This window comes from Lygodium microphyllum, chromosome 11, assembly GCF_053477565.2.
Source record: "Lygodium microphyllum isolate KBCC chromosome 11, Lygodium_microphyllum_v1.1.10, whole genome shotgun sequence".
Taxonomy (NCBI): domain Eukaryota; kingdom Viridiplantae; phylum Streptophyta; class Polypodiopsida; order Schizaeales; family Lygodiaceae; genus Lygodium; species Lygodium microphyllum.
The window spans coordinates 146,901,871-146,919,415 of NC_141145.1; the positions used below are offsets into that span (position 1 = coordinate 146,901,871).

Below are 17,545 nucleotides of genomic sequence, written 5' to 3' on the forward strand. Positions count from 1 at the left end.
TTGTTCCCTCAAATGCTTGCTAACAATGGCTATACAATATGTATGCATTCTCCCTCTTGTAAAGATGATTTCTTGGTTCTTCCTTCTCCAAATGTGCTCAAACTCTGAAAATTCAGGCTTGATCCCAAATTGGTAGGATTTGTGACATTCAGATTCAGGATCATTAAAATCCCAATTTCACAGTTAAGTTTTGACAATTGGGGGACCACAATTGGGCTTGGCACAAACCAGAACTTTTAGATTGGAGCCTAAACTAAAGAAGGGGATCCAACGCCAAAAACATGAATTGAGTTTTCAGCCTTCAATTAGAGAGGGGAACCTCAAAATTTGAGGTTTCTGAAGTATATTATATTTAAATATGATAATTTCAATCCAGCATTTCACTGTGCCTGCCCAGGCTTCCTGTCCAGCACTGAAACATTTCATTATAAAGCATAACATTTTGACATTCATTTCATCTGTGAAAATGCTCTGTGGTGACCTTGCCTAAAGAGAGCATTTTCTTGATTCTAGTGTATGCTTTATAAACTACAGTCGTTTTTTACAACAGTACTATAGTACCTTTTCTTTTTAACCAGACTTCGGAGTCATCATTGCCTCTTACTTTCCACTGTTCATTTTGTCATATTTGTTCCAAGCATCTTATATGTGCCTTGGTATATTTGTGTACATATATTGTGTATGAAAAATGCAGACAGATTGCTCATACTTTACATCTGTTTGTGTGTAACATTTCTTGTTTAATTCTATGATTACATAGTGTTATTTTCTCTTCCGCTGGAACCAGTCTATTGACAGCTTGCACTTTTATGTAGTTTTGCACATTTATCAGATGCCTGTCTACTTTTTCATTCTTTTCTGCCAGTTGGTAGCAGGATTATTTTGTTCAAATATTCAGAAGTCATGATGATCTACAACTTTCACAGGAAGAAGATATAAAAGAGGCCATCGAGGATGCTGGTTTTGATTCTGAAATTTTGCCCAGGGCAGTTATTCGGCATTCTTTAGCTGTCAATACACCTTCCATAACTGGGCGGTTCAGAATCTCAGGCCTGACTTGTGCAGCTTGTGTTGCATCAGTTGAAGGGATTTTATTATCTTTAACTGGTGTTCACTCTGCATCTGTAGGCCTTACAACTAGCATGGGGGAGATAAAGTATGATCCCCATGTTTTAAGTAAGGAGGTCATCATATCTGCCATTAATGATGCAGGTTTTGATGCTGAGTTTCTGGAAAGTGAGCAGAGAAATAAGGTGGCTATCACTGTCACAGGCATGTTGACTGATGAGGATGAGAAAGTTATGGAGGAAATCCTAAATCAAATGCAGGGAATAAGGGACTTTGCCATTGATCCAATGTTAGAGAGGGTAGAAATAACCTTTGACCCAGAAGTTATTGGACTTAGAGCTATTGTGAAGGCTATTGACACAAAAGGCAAGGGTCAATTTAAAGTTATTCTACCGAAACCTTACAGCATTCACTCTTCAGGACGCATTCCAGAAATCGCCCGTATTTTGCAATTAATACGGCTGAGTCTACTATTTAGTGTAAGTTTCCATTTGTACCACCTTCTGCAGCCCAGAAATATATGGACCATTTGCTTGTCCTGATCTATTGATTTTGCAGATTCCTGTTCTTTTCCTTGGCATAATCTGTCCGCGAATTCCAGCATTCCATCATTTGGTTACCTTACGTTGTGGGCCATTTTTTATAGTGGATTGGCTCAAATGGGCACTAGTAACACCTGTTCAGTTTGTTGTTGGAAAGCGCTTCTATGTAGGAGCATATCGGGCTCTCAAAAATGTATCAGCAAATATGGATGTGCTGGTAGCTCTTGGGACAACGGCGGCCTATGTATACTCTGCTTTTGCAGTGGTATTCGCAGCATTAAGTGGGCACTGGTTGGTCACTTACTTTGAGACTACTATCATGCTCTTCAACTTTATTTTGTTAGGGAAATATTTAGAGGCAGTGGCAAAGGGTAAAACTTCAGAGGCCATCCAGAAACTTTTGGAACTTGCTCCAACAACTGCTGTCCTTGTTACCTTTGGAGTTGGTAAGCTTTTTGCAGATCACGTTGGTATTTTGTATATTTCTCTCTGATGGTCAAGCTGCACCTAGATTTCTCACACTGCTAGGTCTTGAGATGCTGATATAAATTCTGTAAATTTACTTAAACTTAACCTGTATCATAAAAAGTAATTTGTGGGACTCTGATTTTGGACAATATTTTGCTTAACAAAACAAGCAAATCCTGATTATTTCATTTCTTGAGCAGATGGCACACCGATAAAAGAGGAGGAGATGGATGCCCAACTTATTGAGCTTGGAGATATACTCAAGGTCTATCCAGGGTCAAAAGTACCGGCTGATGGTTTAGTAATCTGGGGCTCAAGTCGTGTGGATGAAAGCATGATCACTGGGGAGGCCATACCTGTAGCAAAAGAGACAGGTGATGCTCTAATTGGAGGTACTCTTAATACAAATGGAGTATTGCTTATCCGTGTCATGCGAGTGGGTTCAGAGGCTGCTTTAGCACAAATCGTTGGTCTTGTAGAAAGTGCTCAAATGGTGAAAGCACCAATTCAAAAGTTTGCAGATTATGTAAGTTGAAACTTTCATTCTCTTCATTCTTCCCATTTAACACTTCTATAGAGCTTGCAGCTACCTTGCCCTGTTCTCTTGTTCTTCCATGAAAAAGTGCTTTTCAAAGGAATTATTACTGTACAAAGTTTTTTCTTCAGCATAAAGAAGCATATCTGGATTCTATTGGAGTGTGCAAAGAGATTATAACCACCTGTAGTCACTGCAATGTGAAGGTATCTTTGAAGAATGGTTTTTGAAATACAAGTGCCTTCATATGCAGAGAGATTATAACCACACTGCAATGTGAAGGGAACCTTTTAAGGATGGTGTTTTGAAATACAAGTGCCTCCATATGCTGAAGCAATACAACATCACATAGTTGAGTCTGAGGGTCATTGTACTGCCTATTCTCTAGGAAGTTTTACTCAGGTGTATCTGGTGGTCATTGTACAGCTTATTTCTTACGAAGTTTGGAACCTTTTGTGATGGGCACCAACCAGTGGGATTCAAACAGTTCTTATAAATCTGCAATCAAATAGCCAATGTCCCATTTTCAGTCATTGCAGATTTCGAAGATCTGTTTTGACAGACTATATTTTTTGGCCCAGGGTAGTCTCAGCCTAGCTACATTATTTTAATTATGGATTGTAGCCGGCATTTTGCACATTAGATATAGTTCCTGGTATTTACAAAACTAGTTGTGAGATGGATCATGGTAAGATGGTTTGCTTGATAAATAACTGACATTGATAGACACCTTTGATGTAACAAAGAAGAGAATGCTCAATGCCTAGAAATTATGTGCCTAAGTGTCTGGGCTGCTTATGTATCTAAGGAAAACAGAAAAGTACTAGAATTGCTGGACATTGCTGGAAACAGTAGCACATTAATGAAATGGGTGGGCATAGGCTGTAAACAGCACATTGCCCAGCTGGATAAAGTAAACCTGCTGACTGGAGCAGTAAACCATTGTGGCTGACCTGGCTAGTTTCAAACTGGTCTGACTGAATACTGTGTAGGTCAGCACCAGTGAATCTTGATTCTTACCACATGGCAAAAGCTTCCATGTTATCATCTCTTGTTTGCTACCCTGAATCTGGTGGGAAGCAGTTCCTTAACGAACTGTGCATGGCCACTTATATAAATACTGTCCTTTAAGCTTAAAAGTTTAATAAATGCCAATAGCAGTTGGTTAACTATCTGTACACTGCCACTTATTTAAATGCTGTCCTTTAAGCTTCAAAGCAATATCTATATATCTCTCTCTCTCTCACACAGATTTTTCTTCATTGGAACAAAGTGAGCCTATTTGCTAAACCTACAAATAATGGTCCATATTCCATCATTCCTTGTAGGTGTCCCAGGAAGATCGAAGATAAATTCCATGGCTATGCTCTTTTAGTGTCTATCGGAATAGACAAGTTTACAACAAACCCTTTGCCTTCTATTGGTCAAACTTGATCTTCTGATATACAATGCATATGTGCTGCCCACATCCTGCAAGAAGTGGGTGCAGTGATGGAAGCATGGGAATCTGTTGTAATGGACTGTAGAACACAAGAGAGAAGAGAGCTTGCAAAGAAAAATGAGCACTGCAAAAGAACTCAGAAGAAGAATGCTTAGGAAATGGAATTCATACACCAAGACAAGAGACAATACAGATACAACAGTGAGTCATTGGTTGTGTGTAGGCATTGGCATTGGCTTCCTCTCCAACTAGTGCTGCTAGTAATGGAGTATGTTCAAGATGATGTATGAGGAGGTGATTGCATCACAATTGGTAAAAAGAAATGCCTAGCCTAATGAATACAACTGAGATTCACACATGAATTAAGTAATTTGTTGAATGTCCTCTCTTAGATCATGGGTGATCTATTACAATACAATTTACAATGACAATGACTTATCGTAGTACATATAACAAGGATCATTAGAATGTACTATGGATACCCAAGTAGTGGGTGATTGCCACCACCAAGGTGCCTCGGAGAGTGAAACCAACCTTCCTCCTTGGATAGGGTGGTAATAACCTGATTTAATAGTATTACATCAAATAATAAATTCACATAAATTGAAATGCACACTTTTCTCTCTTAATTCTTGGACAATGGACAGCTTGTTGGCCCCAAAATTGGCACCCCCTTTGGTTTTTTTTTGCAAGTAAAATGTGGCTAATTATATTACTAAAAAAACTGATTACAATAGAGTGCTCATGCTCAATAGACTAGCTGGAGCTGATGCAAAGTCACCACTACATTATGTATACAAGCCTCTCAAGGCGGTCTAGGGGGGATGGGGACAAGAAGCCATGGGGAAGAGGGTTATATCGCCAACTGGGGTTGCTTGCTTGCATCACGAAGAACAGACCTTGGCCGCCCGAAGTGCGCATGAAGTGACCTTGGAGCTCTTGACGAGCCTTGGACTTGCCCTGCACCTGATCCCATCGGCCGCGGAGGGAGTGGATGATGGAGGTCCAGAGCTTTGCTAAGGTCGCATGTGCTGAAAGTCTCTCTTCATCGAAAGCCTCATGACACTGCGTCTTCTAGGTATGCCATCCAGTAAGACTCCCTATGATCTCCCATACCTCTGAGCGGTCTGCTGTGGGCTCTAGTACTTGGCGGATGGGTAGAGTCTCCAAACCGACCATTGTGCACGACCCTGCCTCGATAATGAATATCGTGTCCTGCATCCCGACCTCATACAAAAGGTGATGGCCTTGGCTGACTGCCTGCCAACAAAAAGCTCCCCATGAGATACACCCAAGGCTGAGTGCTATACAACGAAGGATGTGGCATGCTTCTCTCCAGACAAGCTGCGCCTCCTCACATGGCCAAAGGCAGTGCTTTGGGGTTTCCAGAGGCTGCTGTGTGCAGTGCTTACAACCTCCCTCTTGCATCTGGGTAAGCCAACTTCCCACCGCCAAGCCTCCATGTGCCACCAACCATAAAAAATATGACACCCTCCTCGGTCTCCAGCTATCCCATAGGCGGCGCCAGAAGGTCTATCGGAAGGGCTCTGTGATGCTGTGCTTCGCCCAGTGCCTGCTACGTGATGACGCCCAGTCCATATCCTCATGCATCAGTACATGTCTACCAATCTTGGCAGTGTACTCTAGGAACTCGGTGGCTTCTTGGCGACTTGAGAGGCTGGCCATAGGCACTCCTGGATCCCACTCCAGCTCATTAAGTGGTATGCCCTCCTAGATCCAAAGGCGTCACTCCCCGAGCTCCTTCCAGAAGGCATAGGGGTCCAGTCGCCATGTCTTCCCTCGAAGGCCCACCACCCGAATCCTCCTCCACGAAAGGGTGGCAATCCTCTCATCTTGTTGCCCTCTGTCAAGGGCTAGACGTCCCTCCTCCTGAACGGTGAAGAAAGTCCCCTGTGGGGCGCCACCCACTCTACTTGCCACCTAAAGGGGGATGCCTGTTGGTGAAAACCTAGTTGCCCATACCTCCCTGTCCTCTATTGGCTTGCATATCGGGGGAGCAAGCCACTCCGGAGGTATTGCTGCGTCTATCTCCTTTCTCCTCAACTCCACTCCTCTGTGGCAGCCTGATACTCGCTGCAACACCTCCTCGTCCGCCATCTTGTACACCTCCCGCCATGTCTTGATGGTACGAGTCGGGCCGGCCTCCCACCCAACCCATTGAATGTGGGGGTGCTCACCTATTTGTGCCCCTTTCCGATCTTTGACCTGGGGGTTCCAGATTACCGGTTGACGGTCTATTTCCTCCTGGCAGCCTGGGGGGCTTTGGATTAGGGCCTTACGGAGGCCGTGCCACACGTGGAGTAAGCTGCGAAGGAAAGGTGATCTAGGGGGGTGGGGGGGTAATCTGGGCTGACGTGAAGATCCGTCTCATGGACGGCCTTCACTCACCGCCAAGCCTCGGTCTACAGTCTTGAAGGCCCTCCTGCAATAAGACCTTCTAGGTCTTCCCGCTTGGTGTGAGACCGTGGACAACTAGCTTGCCCAAGAGGGCTATACTCTGATACTCTGGGTCTATGATCCCAAGCCCTCCCTCTGACCTATGTTGTATGATGGTTGCCCACGCCACCTTGGCCCTAGAATCCCTGGAACTATCAAACCCTGACGAAAGGAAATTCCGCACTAGGCGACGAAGCTGCACTACGTACGATGAGGAGAAGCACCAACACGAGGCGATGTACCAGGCTGTTGCTAGGAGGACTTGGTTAACCACCAGGACTGGTCCGGCTAGTGAGAGGCAAACCGTGCTCCAGTAGGTCAGTTTCCTTCGAATAGAATCAAGGACAGGAAGAAACTGCTGGGCAGGAGTGATGTCGAGTCCCACCTAGAACCCTAGGTATCGGAAGGTTTGCCCTCTGCTCATCCGTCTAAATCCCAGGTGGACAACCCACTCCGTGCTGGAGTCCGGGCCTGTGAGAAAACCAACCGACTTTTGCCAATTGATTTTCGCTCCCGTTGCAAAGCAGAACACGTCAAGAGCCAACCTTACGCTCTCCAGCATCAACTCATCGTCCTCTATGTAGAGGGCTGTATCATTTGCGTACTCTAAGTCTAACACTCAGTCTCCTCTCTCACTGGAAGTCAGAGGCCGTGTGATCCACTCACACGTGACTCGAGGAAGTGAGACATTGCCTTTGCGAAGAGTAGAAACAGGTATAGGGCCAAGAGGCAGTCCTATCGAACCGATCTCTCCAGCCGAAACTCTTCCCCTCGCCTTTTGCCTATGAGAACCCTACTGGTGGCCAATCTGTACAAGCCGAAGACGCCACGAATCCAAGCCTGGGGGAATCCCAACCTCACCATGGTGCCCTCTGGGAAATCCCAGTCCGCCTTGTCATAAGCTTTCTCGAAATCCAAGAGTAGTATTGCCAGTCTCTGCCCACTGTGTTGAGCCTACTCTGTCGCCTCAAAGAAGGTAAATACATTGTCTAGGATGCTTCTACCCTGAACAAAGCCTGTCTGTGTGTCGTGAATGATATCTGGAAGCACGGGGCGTAGTCGCCTAGCAATCATCTTTGCCAGTGCCTTATAGGCCAATGACAATAAGGTGATCGGTCTCCACTGGGAAAGCTCCAACCGGTCTCTCCCTTTGGGGAGAAGACTGATAAGGCCTGCCGAGAGACACCCTGGCATCTGTCCTAAAGTGAAAATCTCCTGGAAGGCCATCAGTAGGGGGCCCTTCACCATTTCCTAGTAGGTAAGTGAAGGCCTTAGAGAGGCCATCCTCCCCTGGGCATTTCTGCCCATCCTGTGTATGGAAAGCCTCCTCTAGTTCCTTCTCTATGAAGGGGGCCAGGAGGGAGCGTCCCATCTCCTCTGTGAGGAGGGACGGGATGTGATCCCATTCCTGCTGTCTACATCTTTGTCCTCTAGCTGAAGCTGTCTCCTACTGGAAAAGGTGTGTGTAATAGTCTGTGGCAATCTCCATCACCTCTTCTGGGCTAGAACTGGTCCGCCCATACTGATCCCAAAGGCTACGTATCTGCTCTCCTGCAGTGCGGGGTTGGTGCACCTGGAAGAACTCCCTGCACATTGTGTCCCCCTTCCGCGCCCAGAAGGCTGTTGAGGTTCGGAAAGAGGACTCCGAGCGCTTGTTCTCTAAGTCAGCAATGGTTGCTTGCGCACGCACCTCTTGTGTGTGGGGGGTGGGATCCCCTGGTGTCTCCTGCAATAATCTCTGGGTGGCTGCTAGGTTCCGTCGGAGTGCTCTCTCCTCCTCCCAGCACTACTGACTGGCCTGTATGGCTGCCTCTTGGCAGATTCTGCTCGACTCGGCTAGGACCTCTGCAACCTTCTCTGCTATCCGGTCCCTCCTGTCCCACTCTCTGGTCCAAATCTCCTCTATCTGCCTCCTCACCTCCTCCCTTCTATAGATCGAGTCAAGGATCCGACAGGATCATGTGTTTAGGACGGATGCTGGGGGGTCTAGTGTCAGGAGAACCGGGCAATGATTAGGCAACGTGGTGCCTGCCAACTGCTCAATTTGGCCTCCACGAGAGTCTCCCTACTCTCCCACATAAAACCTGTCCAACCGCTTCAGCAGGACTCCACCTACCCGCCTGTATCCCCAAGTGAAGTCCAACGACCTCTCCCTCTCATGGAAGGCAAGGTCTCTCCGAGCATCACGTGCTCTGACTGTAAGCAAAAAGACCTCCCATGCCTCTTGCTCCTCCCCAGCCATGCCCTGGTAGTTTCTGCCTCTGCCTTGCTGGTCCTCCAAGGCCTCCAGGTTGTTGAAATCTCCTCCAACAATCCGGGGGTCCATCTCTAGGAGTCCATTTGCGATCTCCACCTAGAACCTGCTGCATGCCCTAACCTCCGTAGGGGCATAGACATTGAGGACTCCAATACACGAGTCCCCAATATCCAATCTGATCCATAGAACCCTTCCTGCCACTATCGTCACGTGGTCTCGTACATATGCGATGAGACTCGGGCCAATAGAGGTGCATATGCCTCCACCCCTGCCGTGGGCACCTATGGCGTGCTCCGAGTAAGTGTGCGAACTACCTGGAAGTACCTTCCCAACCCGCTGGGCCAGGGTGGGGGTGAGCTTGTGCTCTTGCAGAAGCAATATGTCGATTCGTCCGGCAAGGGTAGAGTGCAACTCCTGCTGAATAATCAACTTCCTGGAACCACGTACCCCACTGTAGTGGAGACTATTCACATTCTAGGATGCAAGGTGTAAGCTCATGGGGAAACCTGTGACTGACCGAACAGACATCTGTTTAGTGTGGATGCTGCTGATGAGGAGAAACTGTGGGGTATGCAAGTGCGCTTTGCCGCCGCTCTGGATGGTGAACTTTAGTCCCCCATGGTGGCCCTCGGCCGACCATATGGGTGATAGATGCTCCAGGTGGTACTATCAATGCATCTATCAACCATGCTAAGAGTCGCGACTTTGTACACTGGTAGAAACAGGCCGCTTGTGGCGAGGGCGACTCGATCACGTCCCTCGGAGCTCTCCACTGTGGGGGGGCTTGAAAGATAACGCTCAAGTGTGGGACTTCGGCATCAGCCCACCAGTTAATGTCCATCATGTAACCTGGCCACTGTTGTGGAAACAGTGCTAATCCTTCATCTCCCATCCACTTGGAGATGTGATCTGCCACCTGACTCTTCAACTCCTCCTCAATCTGTGTAGTCGTCCACTCCCATGAGTAGGAGGAGTGAAGAAAAAAGGGGTAGTTTGGTCCATCCGGTGGTGCTAGTAGATGGACCTTGCCCCTCCTTGACTTATGAACCATGAAGATCCCCACTTCTAGAGGTAGTGGGAACTCTCCACGCTCCGCAACTCTTAGGTAGGACCATGGGCCATTGCGGAAGAACTTTTGTGGCAACAGCTGTGCCTGTCTCGGGATGCTGTGGCAGGTGGCAGGGGCTGTTGAGCTGGTGGTTGTGTGGGAGAGGGAAGAGTGCTGGTGCACGGAGGATGTAGGTGTGTGTGGCTCATCACCTCCTGTGGGAGGAGGGGGGTGGGTCTGGGGGTGACTCACTTGAACCGGGTGCGGATCAGGGGGGGTGGGTGGGGGGGAAGACGGTCAAGGGATGGTGGGATGGATGGAGATGCTACTGGAGGGGGAGTTGTTGTAGGGGGAGGGAGCAACTGGAGTGAGGGGGGTGTCGATGGCAGGGGGAGGGGGGAGGAAGTTGCTCTTTTCGATGCCGGTGGTGTGTCAGTCTGATAAGGGGCTAGTCCTCAAGGCAGGGCAGCGTGCGGGTTGGGGGATGGAGGGTGAGGGGAGGAAAAGATAGGCGAGGGGGGGGGGGGGGGGGGTGGGCGGCCAGGTGAGAAGAAAATGGGGCTGGGGCGGGCAGGACAAGTGCAAGGGGGAGGCAGGGCGGGCGCAGGCAGCGCGGAAGCACAATCGGTTGCGCAGGCGGGGGGAAGCGAACAGGCGCTGGATGGGGCAGTGGCAACGTGCCGGAAGTAGGAGAGGGCCCTGGTGATGGCGATGGGGAGGGAACAACGGCCTTGGCAATGGCAATGAATCCGGTGGGGGGTGGCGCGACGATCAGATGGGGGCAGGGGTATCATGCATGACGTGACCAATAGATGAGAAGAAAATGGGGTTGGGGCGGGCGGGACAAGTGCAAGGGGGGGGGGCAGGGCGGGTGCAGGCAGCGCGGAAGCACAGGCGGTTGCACAAGTAGGGGGGAAGCGAACAGGCGCTGGATGGGGCAGTGGCAACGTGCTGAAAGTAGGAGGGGGCCCTAGCGATGGCGATGGGGGAGGGAGTAGCAGCCTTGGCGATGGCGATGAATCCGGGGGTGGTGGGCGCGGTGATCAAATGGGGGCGGGGGTAGCATGCACGACGTGACCAATTTCTACCAGCTAACGGTTAACCCGATAGCTTGGGCCTACGTTTCATACTATCCTTTTGGTATTTCTTTATCTTTTGTTGCAAATGGATGGAGTTTAATTGAGATTCACTGATCTCCTCCGCTAATCCAAGTGCTACTTCTTGCCATTAATGACCAGCAAGCCTTCAAACCCATTTACCCCTTTGTTTGCTTGGAGAATTGACCTTCACCTTGCTCCTTGCGAGAGAAGTTTAGCCCCAAATTGAAATTAGTTGGCTAGCCTCTTGAATCTCCTCGAGATTCTTCAATTTCACCTATTGGAATTCAAGTCTTAGGCCTTTAATTCTGACCACGCATCTTGAGGTAGTTGTCAAAACCCTAATTTGTGTCGTAAATTAGGGTTTATAGTAGAGATTGATTGAAATCTCTTCCACTGACGACTCAAACCGTTGAAAAATGCTGAGGGGAGTTGATAAATGGCTGAAGAATGAGAGAGAATGCTGTAGAGAGAGAAATTTTTGATTTTCTTCATGAAAACCACCTCCAATTTGCTCCTGCCCTGATCAGGGGAGTGCAACCTGTAACTATCCTAAGTCTGGGAGTCCAAAATGGCTGTCATCAGCCTCCAATTGCTGTCACTTGCCTATCTTACCCTTCTAGGATTGTCACCTACTACTGTAGGCCTTCAAAAAGTTGTTTCTAGCTTTTGGGCAGGTCTCCAATGTTGTAGAGTAGTTCAGCAGCCTATTCTCCCTCTCCTCCTCTTTCACAATGGTTGGAATATACTTCCACTAGCCCCAAAAATGCGTTTTCCACTCGCATGGCAAGTTTTGCCAAATGGCAGCCTTCTAATCCCATTTTCAAGCATTATCCAGCTTATCAAATTAGCTTTCAGAATATTAATTTTGAAAATTAATTTAATCACTATTTAGAGCTCAGAATATTAATTTCACTAGTCAATAAATAAATTGGATGGGCCAATTTGTCTTTCTAGTATCTGTGAGCAATTGTTGACCCTTAGACTGACACTAATTAGTGAATTAATGCCTAGTCTCTAATGTCACCATTGATATTAGTGGCAAATAAATTGGTGTCTAGGCCAACAGGAGCACTAGAATTGTTGTTGCCAGCCAGCTAATGATGTTGCTAGCCCTTGATGGGCCTTCTCTTGCTGTGGCCTGCTTGTTGATGGTTCTAGATGGCTGTCACCTATTGTCATTTGCTGTTTTTTGCTCACAAAGTGGAGTAGCAACCTTGGTTGAGACCAAGTCCCAAAAATGTTTCTCAGTTTGCATGGTATTTTTGCCAAGTGGCAGCCTTCTAAACCCAATTTTCAGCATTACCCAACAATTAATTTAATTTTTAAAATTAAATAATTCTGAAAATTAATTTCAGCCCTTTCGGCCTTGTCCAAAATTAAATGTGGCCATCTATAATGAAATTGGCTAGGCCATTTGCAATGTGGAGTGGTCCCTAATCTTTGTTGAATCTTAGACTTGCATTAATTAATCAATTGATGCCTAGTCCCTAGTGTTACCATTGTCACTTAGTGGCCAAACAATTGTCCTAGGTCCAAATTGACACCAACTGACAACCAAAGGCCAGCTGGCATAAGTTATCACAACTTTTTCCTTTGACACTCACTGCTCCTTGGGATCCTTGGCCTGTTGCCTTGAAATAACTGCCATGTGTGACATGTGCTTAACAACCTTGCACATCTGATCAATAACTTAATCAAATGTTGCCAACAAGATTAAAGCATCTCAAAATTTCACATCCCCGTGACAAACCTCCCCCTTGAAATCTGTGCAATTGTCCTCGATTGCATTGCATAGTGCCAAAGCAAAAGCATACTGCATTGGAATTTCCATGAGGCATCATGGTCACAACATTGGCCACTGTTGTCTAACCATGGCATATGCCCCAATGCTGCTGAAAATTTCCAGCCAGCAAAAACATAACATAAAATTGAAAGAGAGTCCAAAACTGTTGCTAGAAACCCGTTGGATGCATCCATAACTTATGTTTCTCAACTATTCTAACTTCACAACCATAGTAAAGCATATTCTCAGCATAAACCATGGCTGAAACTGTTAATGGCATTGTTAAGTACCATTAAATGCCACATCTCTAGTGTCACCAATTGACACTTATGGCCAAATAAATGACTTAGGCCAATAATTGGCATTGGATACCACCTAATATTTGTGCGACATTATTAAATGCAACTATTTCCTTTGACATCTATAGATTCCCTTGAGTCCCAGTCTCGTTAATTCGCACTAACCTCAATTGCACCCATATGTGCAACATTTACTTAAACATGTGATTAACAATTAATCCACATGTTAAGTGAGGGTTGCAAAAGTACATGTCTTCATGACAACCCCCCCCTTTAAAATCCTTGCAATTGTCCTTGATTGCATTGCCAAATGCATCAAAAGCAAAGTATTGCATTGGAATTTCCGCATGGCATCATAGTCACACAACATTGCGCGCTACTGTTCAACCATTCTATATGCCCAACACATGCTGAAAATTAGCAGCCAACATAACATAATATGAGACTCATAAATAATCTCAGAAACATTGCCAGATTATCATGCAATGGATCCTCTCATCATGAGCTCAACTAATTTGATAAAACTAAACCATAGTATAGCATAAAGCAAGCGTAAACCATGGCTGAAACATCAATGGCATCATAACATATGCTGCTGTCTGTAAAATCAGCTGAATATCATTGAAAATTAATGACCATACATTGAAAACCAGCATTCGATAATCAGCCCTTGATGATCATTAACTGATGCAAATATATAGTTTAGAGCTGCAGACAATAAACCATACCATATGCGTACTAAACATATTTCCTGGACACTGAATAGTGATCTCTTGGCAAACATACTGTGAGCCATAGTACCCTGACTGCATATTGGAGACATTCGAGATCCACTACATCTAGAGCTGTCTATCACTGAGCAGCGGAGATGCTAGCTCCCTCATGAGCATCAGATAATACTTTGGACCCTTGGTTTGTTGAATCTGACTGAGCGTGATCTAAAGTTGGCTCTAACTGGAAAGTATCAATGTAAACCTGTAACAATAGAGGATGGTCTGGCAAGTCATCCTCCTCCATCCATTTGGCATCCATTGGTGAATAGTTTTGAAACTCACCAAGTACCATTTGGAAACCTTATCTTTGATCTTTCGCTCTTTGTGTGCCAAAATTTGCTCTGGTACGAGTATGTCATCAAGCTCTTCAACCTTTGGATGAATTTCGGGAGATACATCCATTGGCACATGACCATGAAAAGGCCTAAGCAAAAGCTCACATCAAAGACATTGTGTATCCGCCAGTGTGGAGGCAATTTCAGCCTATAACATGCATCACTAATTCTCTTCAACAATTGAAATGGCCCATAGTATCTCATACTCAACTTGGGATATAATCTCTCTTTGCCCTTCATCTTTCTCAAGCATGTCTTTTGAAAATGGAGCAGTACATAATTGCCCTTTGCAAAGTGCAAAGCACATCTATGATGATTAGCTGCTCTCTTTTGCTTATCTTGTGATCTTTGAAGCGTATACTTAACCTTCTGATAAGTTGTATCTATGCTCTTCACAGAGCGATTAGACTCAAAGATCTTATCTTTTGTGTGCAAAATAGGGGGTACTTTCTTACCACCCTTCACTATCTTAAAAGGAGCCTTAGTAGTGGAACTATGCACCATATTGTTTTGTGCAAACTCAACCAATGGCAAATACTATTCCTGTTGCGCTTTGTGGTTTGATACATAGCACTTCAAAATATCTAGGACTGTGGAGTTAGCCTTCTTGGACTGACCATCAATTTGTGGATGAAAGGATGAAGAGACTTTTAGTGTTGTGTCCATATTCTCTTTCCAAAACAAACTTATCATCATTGGATCAGGATTACTAATGATCGACTTTGGCATACTATGGTACTTAAACACGTGCTGCATAAAAAGATATGCCATATGATCAACCTTTATCTTTTTCCTCATTGGAATGAAGTGGGCTTGCTTATTGAATATGAATATGATAGTCAAAATCCCATCATTCCTTGTAGATGTACATGGGAGCTCAAAGATACAATCCATAGCAATGCTTTGCCAAGACCTATCAGGAATAGGCAAGGGCTTTAATAAACCCGACATCTTTTGTTTATCATACTTGACTTTTTGGCATATTATGCATGTCCTGACAAATTGCTCAATTGTTGGTATGGTTCTCAGCATGGACAGCATGCTGAAAATGTGGGAAATGATCCAAATGTTGGCACTTCAATGCATTAAGAGGCTGATGACCAGCAAGGGGCTGAAGAATTTGATGATAGCTTCAAGGATTGAATGCATACAGTAGCAAATCTTTTTACTGAATTGGCAAAGGATTCCTAGTTTACTCGATTCTTGAATGCCCCAAAGAAGGACAACAAAGGCAAAGAGAAGGAGACACCTTCTACAGCTTCGGGACAACGACAAGAACCGAAGGAAATGCCTAAACCTTCTTTAAAAGAGCCCAAAATGCTTGATGAGCTCAAACAGTTGGTATCCGTGGGGTAGCAAATGCAAATGCATGGCCAACTTGGTAGTGCCAATACAATGGAACATGCGCAGCAAGGCAATTATGCACATGCAAGCATGGGACTGCAAGGATACTTTGGTGGTGGTACCATTTTTCATGCTATGGTTGGACATGCACCGCATACGGGAATGTATGGCACAAATCCCTATAATATGCAGTAGCCAATGCATGGCTCACAACAGCCAATGTATAATGTATCCGGGTAATGCAAGTGGAATGCCTAATCCCATGTATGGCAGCATAAGTATGATGCTTGGGGCATAAAGCGGGCCATATGGATATGTATTGGCACCCCGAGGGACTGTTGGAGCACAAGGATTTGGTGCTGGTCATGTAGGTGCTTCAGATAGTGTTGGTTTTCATGCAATTACAGCCAATGCTCCTTTTTTGCAGCAGCCCATTTATGATAACTTGACTCCTATAGGTCCATCGAAGGACTATGATGAAGGTGGGAAAAGTGTGAAGTTTGAGCCTTTCAATGGTCCACAAGATAGGCTGAAAGCACTTGTTTTTATTTAGCAATTTGATACAACCTATTCTGGAGGCAACTTCACAGAGGCATATAAGATACACAAGGAAGCCGCATTTTTGACGGGAAATGCATTGCAGTGGTGGTCTACACTCCTTATTCAAGGAAAGTCACCTACCACTTGGGTCCAGTTCAAGCAAATGTTTGTTGCAAATTGGTTGATAAGTACCTTTGAAGTAGACATTATGACTACTTGGAATTTGTTGAATTCCAAAGATTGCAAGAACTTGGATCAATATAATAAGAAGTTTTGGGATGCATTGCTGCCAGTTACTCCTTATCGCACAGTACCCCTCCATGAGCAGGTGGAGAAGTATATTTGTGGTTCGCTAAAGGGTATTCGGGATTTTTGCATTAAGTCCACTGTTTTTAGCATGTCCGAACTTATAGAAACTGCTACTACAGCTGACACATTGCTGCGTGGAGAGGATGCAAGATTCCATGATGATGATGCCAAGTCACATGTCAAAGAGGCAAAGATTGAGAAAAAGGGTAAATCTAAAAATAAAGCTGAAAATCAGGGCAGATCTGAAAAATAGGGTTGGAAAGAGAAATAGATCACAGAGAAAGAGTGGAAAAAGTGATGCACTGTTACGTAAACCTTAGTTGTCGGCTATCAATATGGTTTTGTTAGAGATCATCACCTGACCAGGTGCAGTCCGACAGTTTCTGTCCATGCACAGTCGGACTGCACAGTCGGACTGCCACGTGGTAGTCCGACCTGTCCTGTCAGTCGGCTGCATTAAGGGCTGCATTTAATGCAGCCGACAGGTCTTTTTCTGGCGCCCTGTTTTCTGGCTATAAATAGCCGAGGTTTTCAGCAGTCTCCTGCACTTCTCTGCTCGCAGATTACAGACTGGTGGCACGCGTAGATTCCGTCTGTGTTCGCAGATTTTAGATAGGAGACAGTGCAGACTGCAGCGGATTTCGAGGTGAACAGCAGGTTGCATCGTCGAGGTGGAGACATGCAGTCCAGCGCACTGTGCCCGTGTACATATCTGCATATCTTTGTATACAGCACACTTTATACAACAGATTTTCATCTTCCATTGTCTCTTTCTCTCTCTTCTCTCTTTGCGTTCTCTCTATCTCAGTCCTACGCTTCTGCATCGCTGCACTCTGACAGGTTTATCACACTGAGTTGGATGCGATAAAAGAGCAATATGTTGCTGATTTGAACTTTGCTAATGTTTATGATTAGCTTTGCAATGGCCAAAGGCGTGGACACTTTGTGTAAGAGATGGATTTCTGATGATGCATGGATGACTGTGTGTCATAAAGTAGTTAAGGCCTAGAGTTATCACTGAAAGTCATGCTCCTCCGTATGCAGGACATAGAGGTATTGATGCCATGGTCAAGGCAGTGGAGCATTTCTTTTGTTGGCCAGCTTTGAGGTATGATATAGAACAGTTTGTTAATACATGCATCGTATGCCAGAAGGAAAAGCATGATAGGCAAAAGATGCCGGGTTTGTTGCAGCCCTTGCCTATTCCAGATAGGCCTTAGCAGAGCATTGCAACAGACTTTATTTT

General features: G+C 45.6%; 1 protein-coding gene across 1 annotated transcript in view; it reads left to right on the plus strand.

Annotated features, from left to right (window-relative positions):
* The window catches only part of RAN1 (copper-exporting ATPase / responsive-to-antagonist 1 / copper-transporting ATPase (RAN1)), a 90,308-nt gene that overhangs the window by 30,234 nt on the left and 42,529 nt on the right, over positions 1–17,545 (plus strand). The window contains exons 2-4 of the mRNA XM_087688334.1: positions 927–1,547; positions 1,627–2,056; positions 2,279–2,604. Coding sequence (XP_087544460.1) covers positions 927–1,547; positions 1,627–2,056; positions 2,279–2,604 — 1,377 coding nt within the window. The remainder of the gene's footprint in view (positions 1–926; positions 1,548–1,626; positions 2,057–2,278; positions 2,605–17,545) is intronic.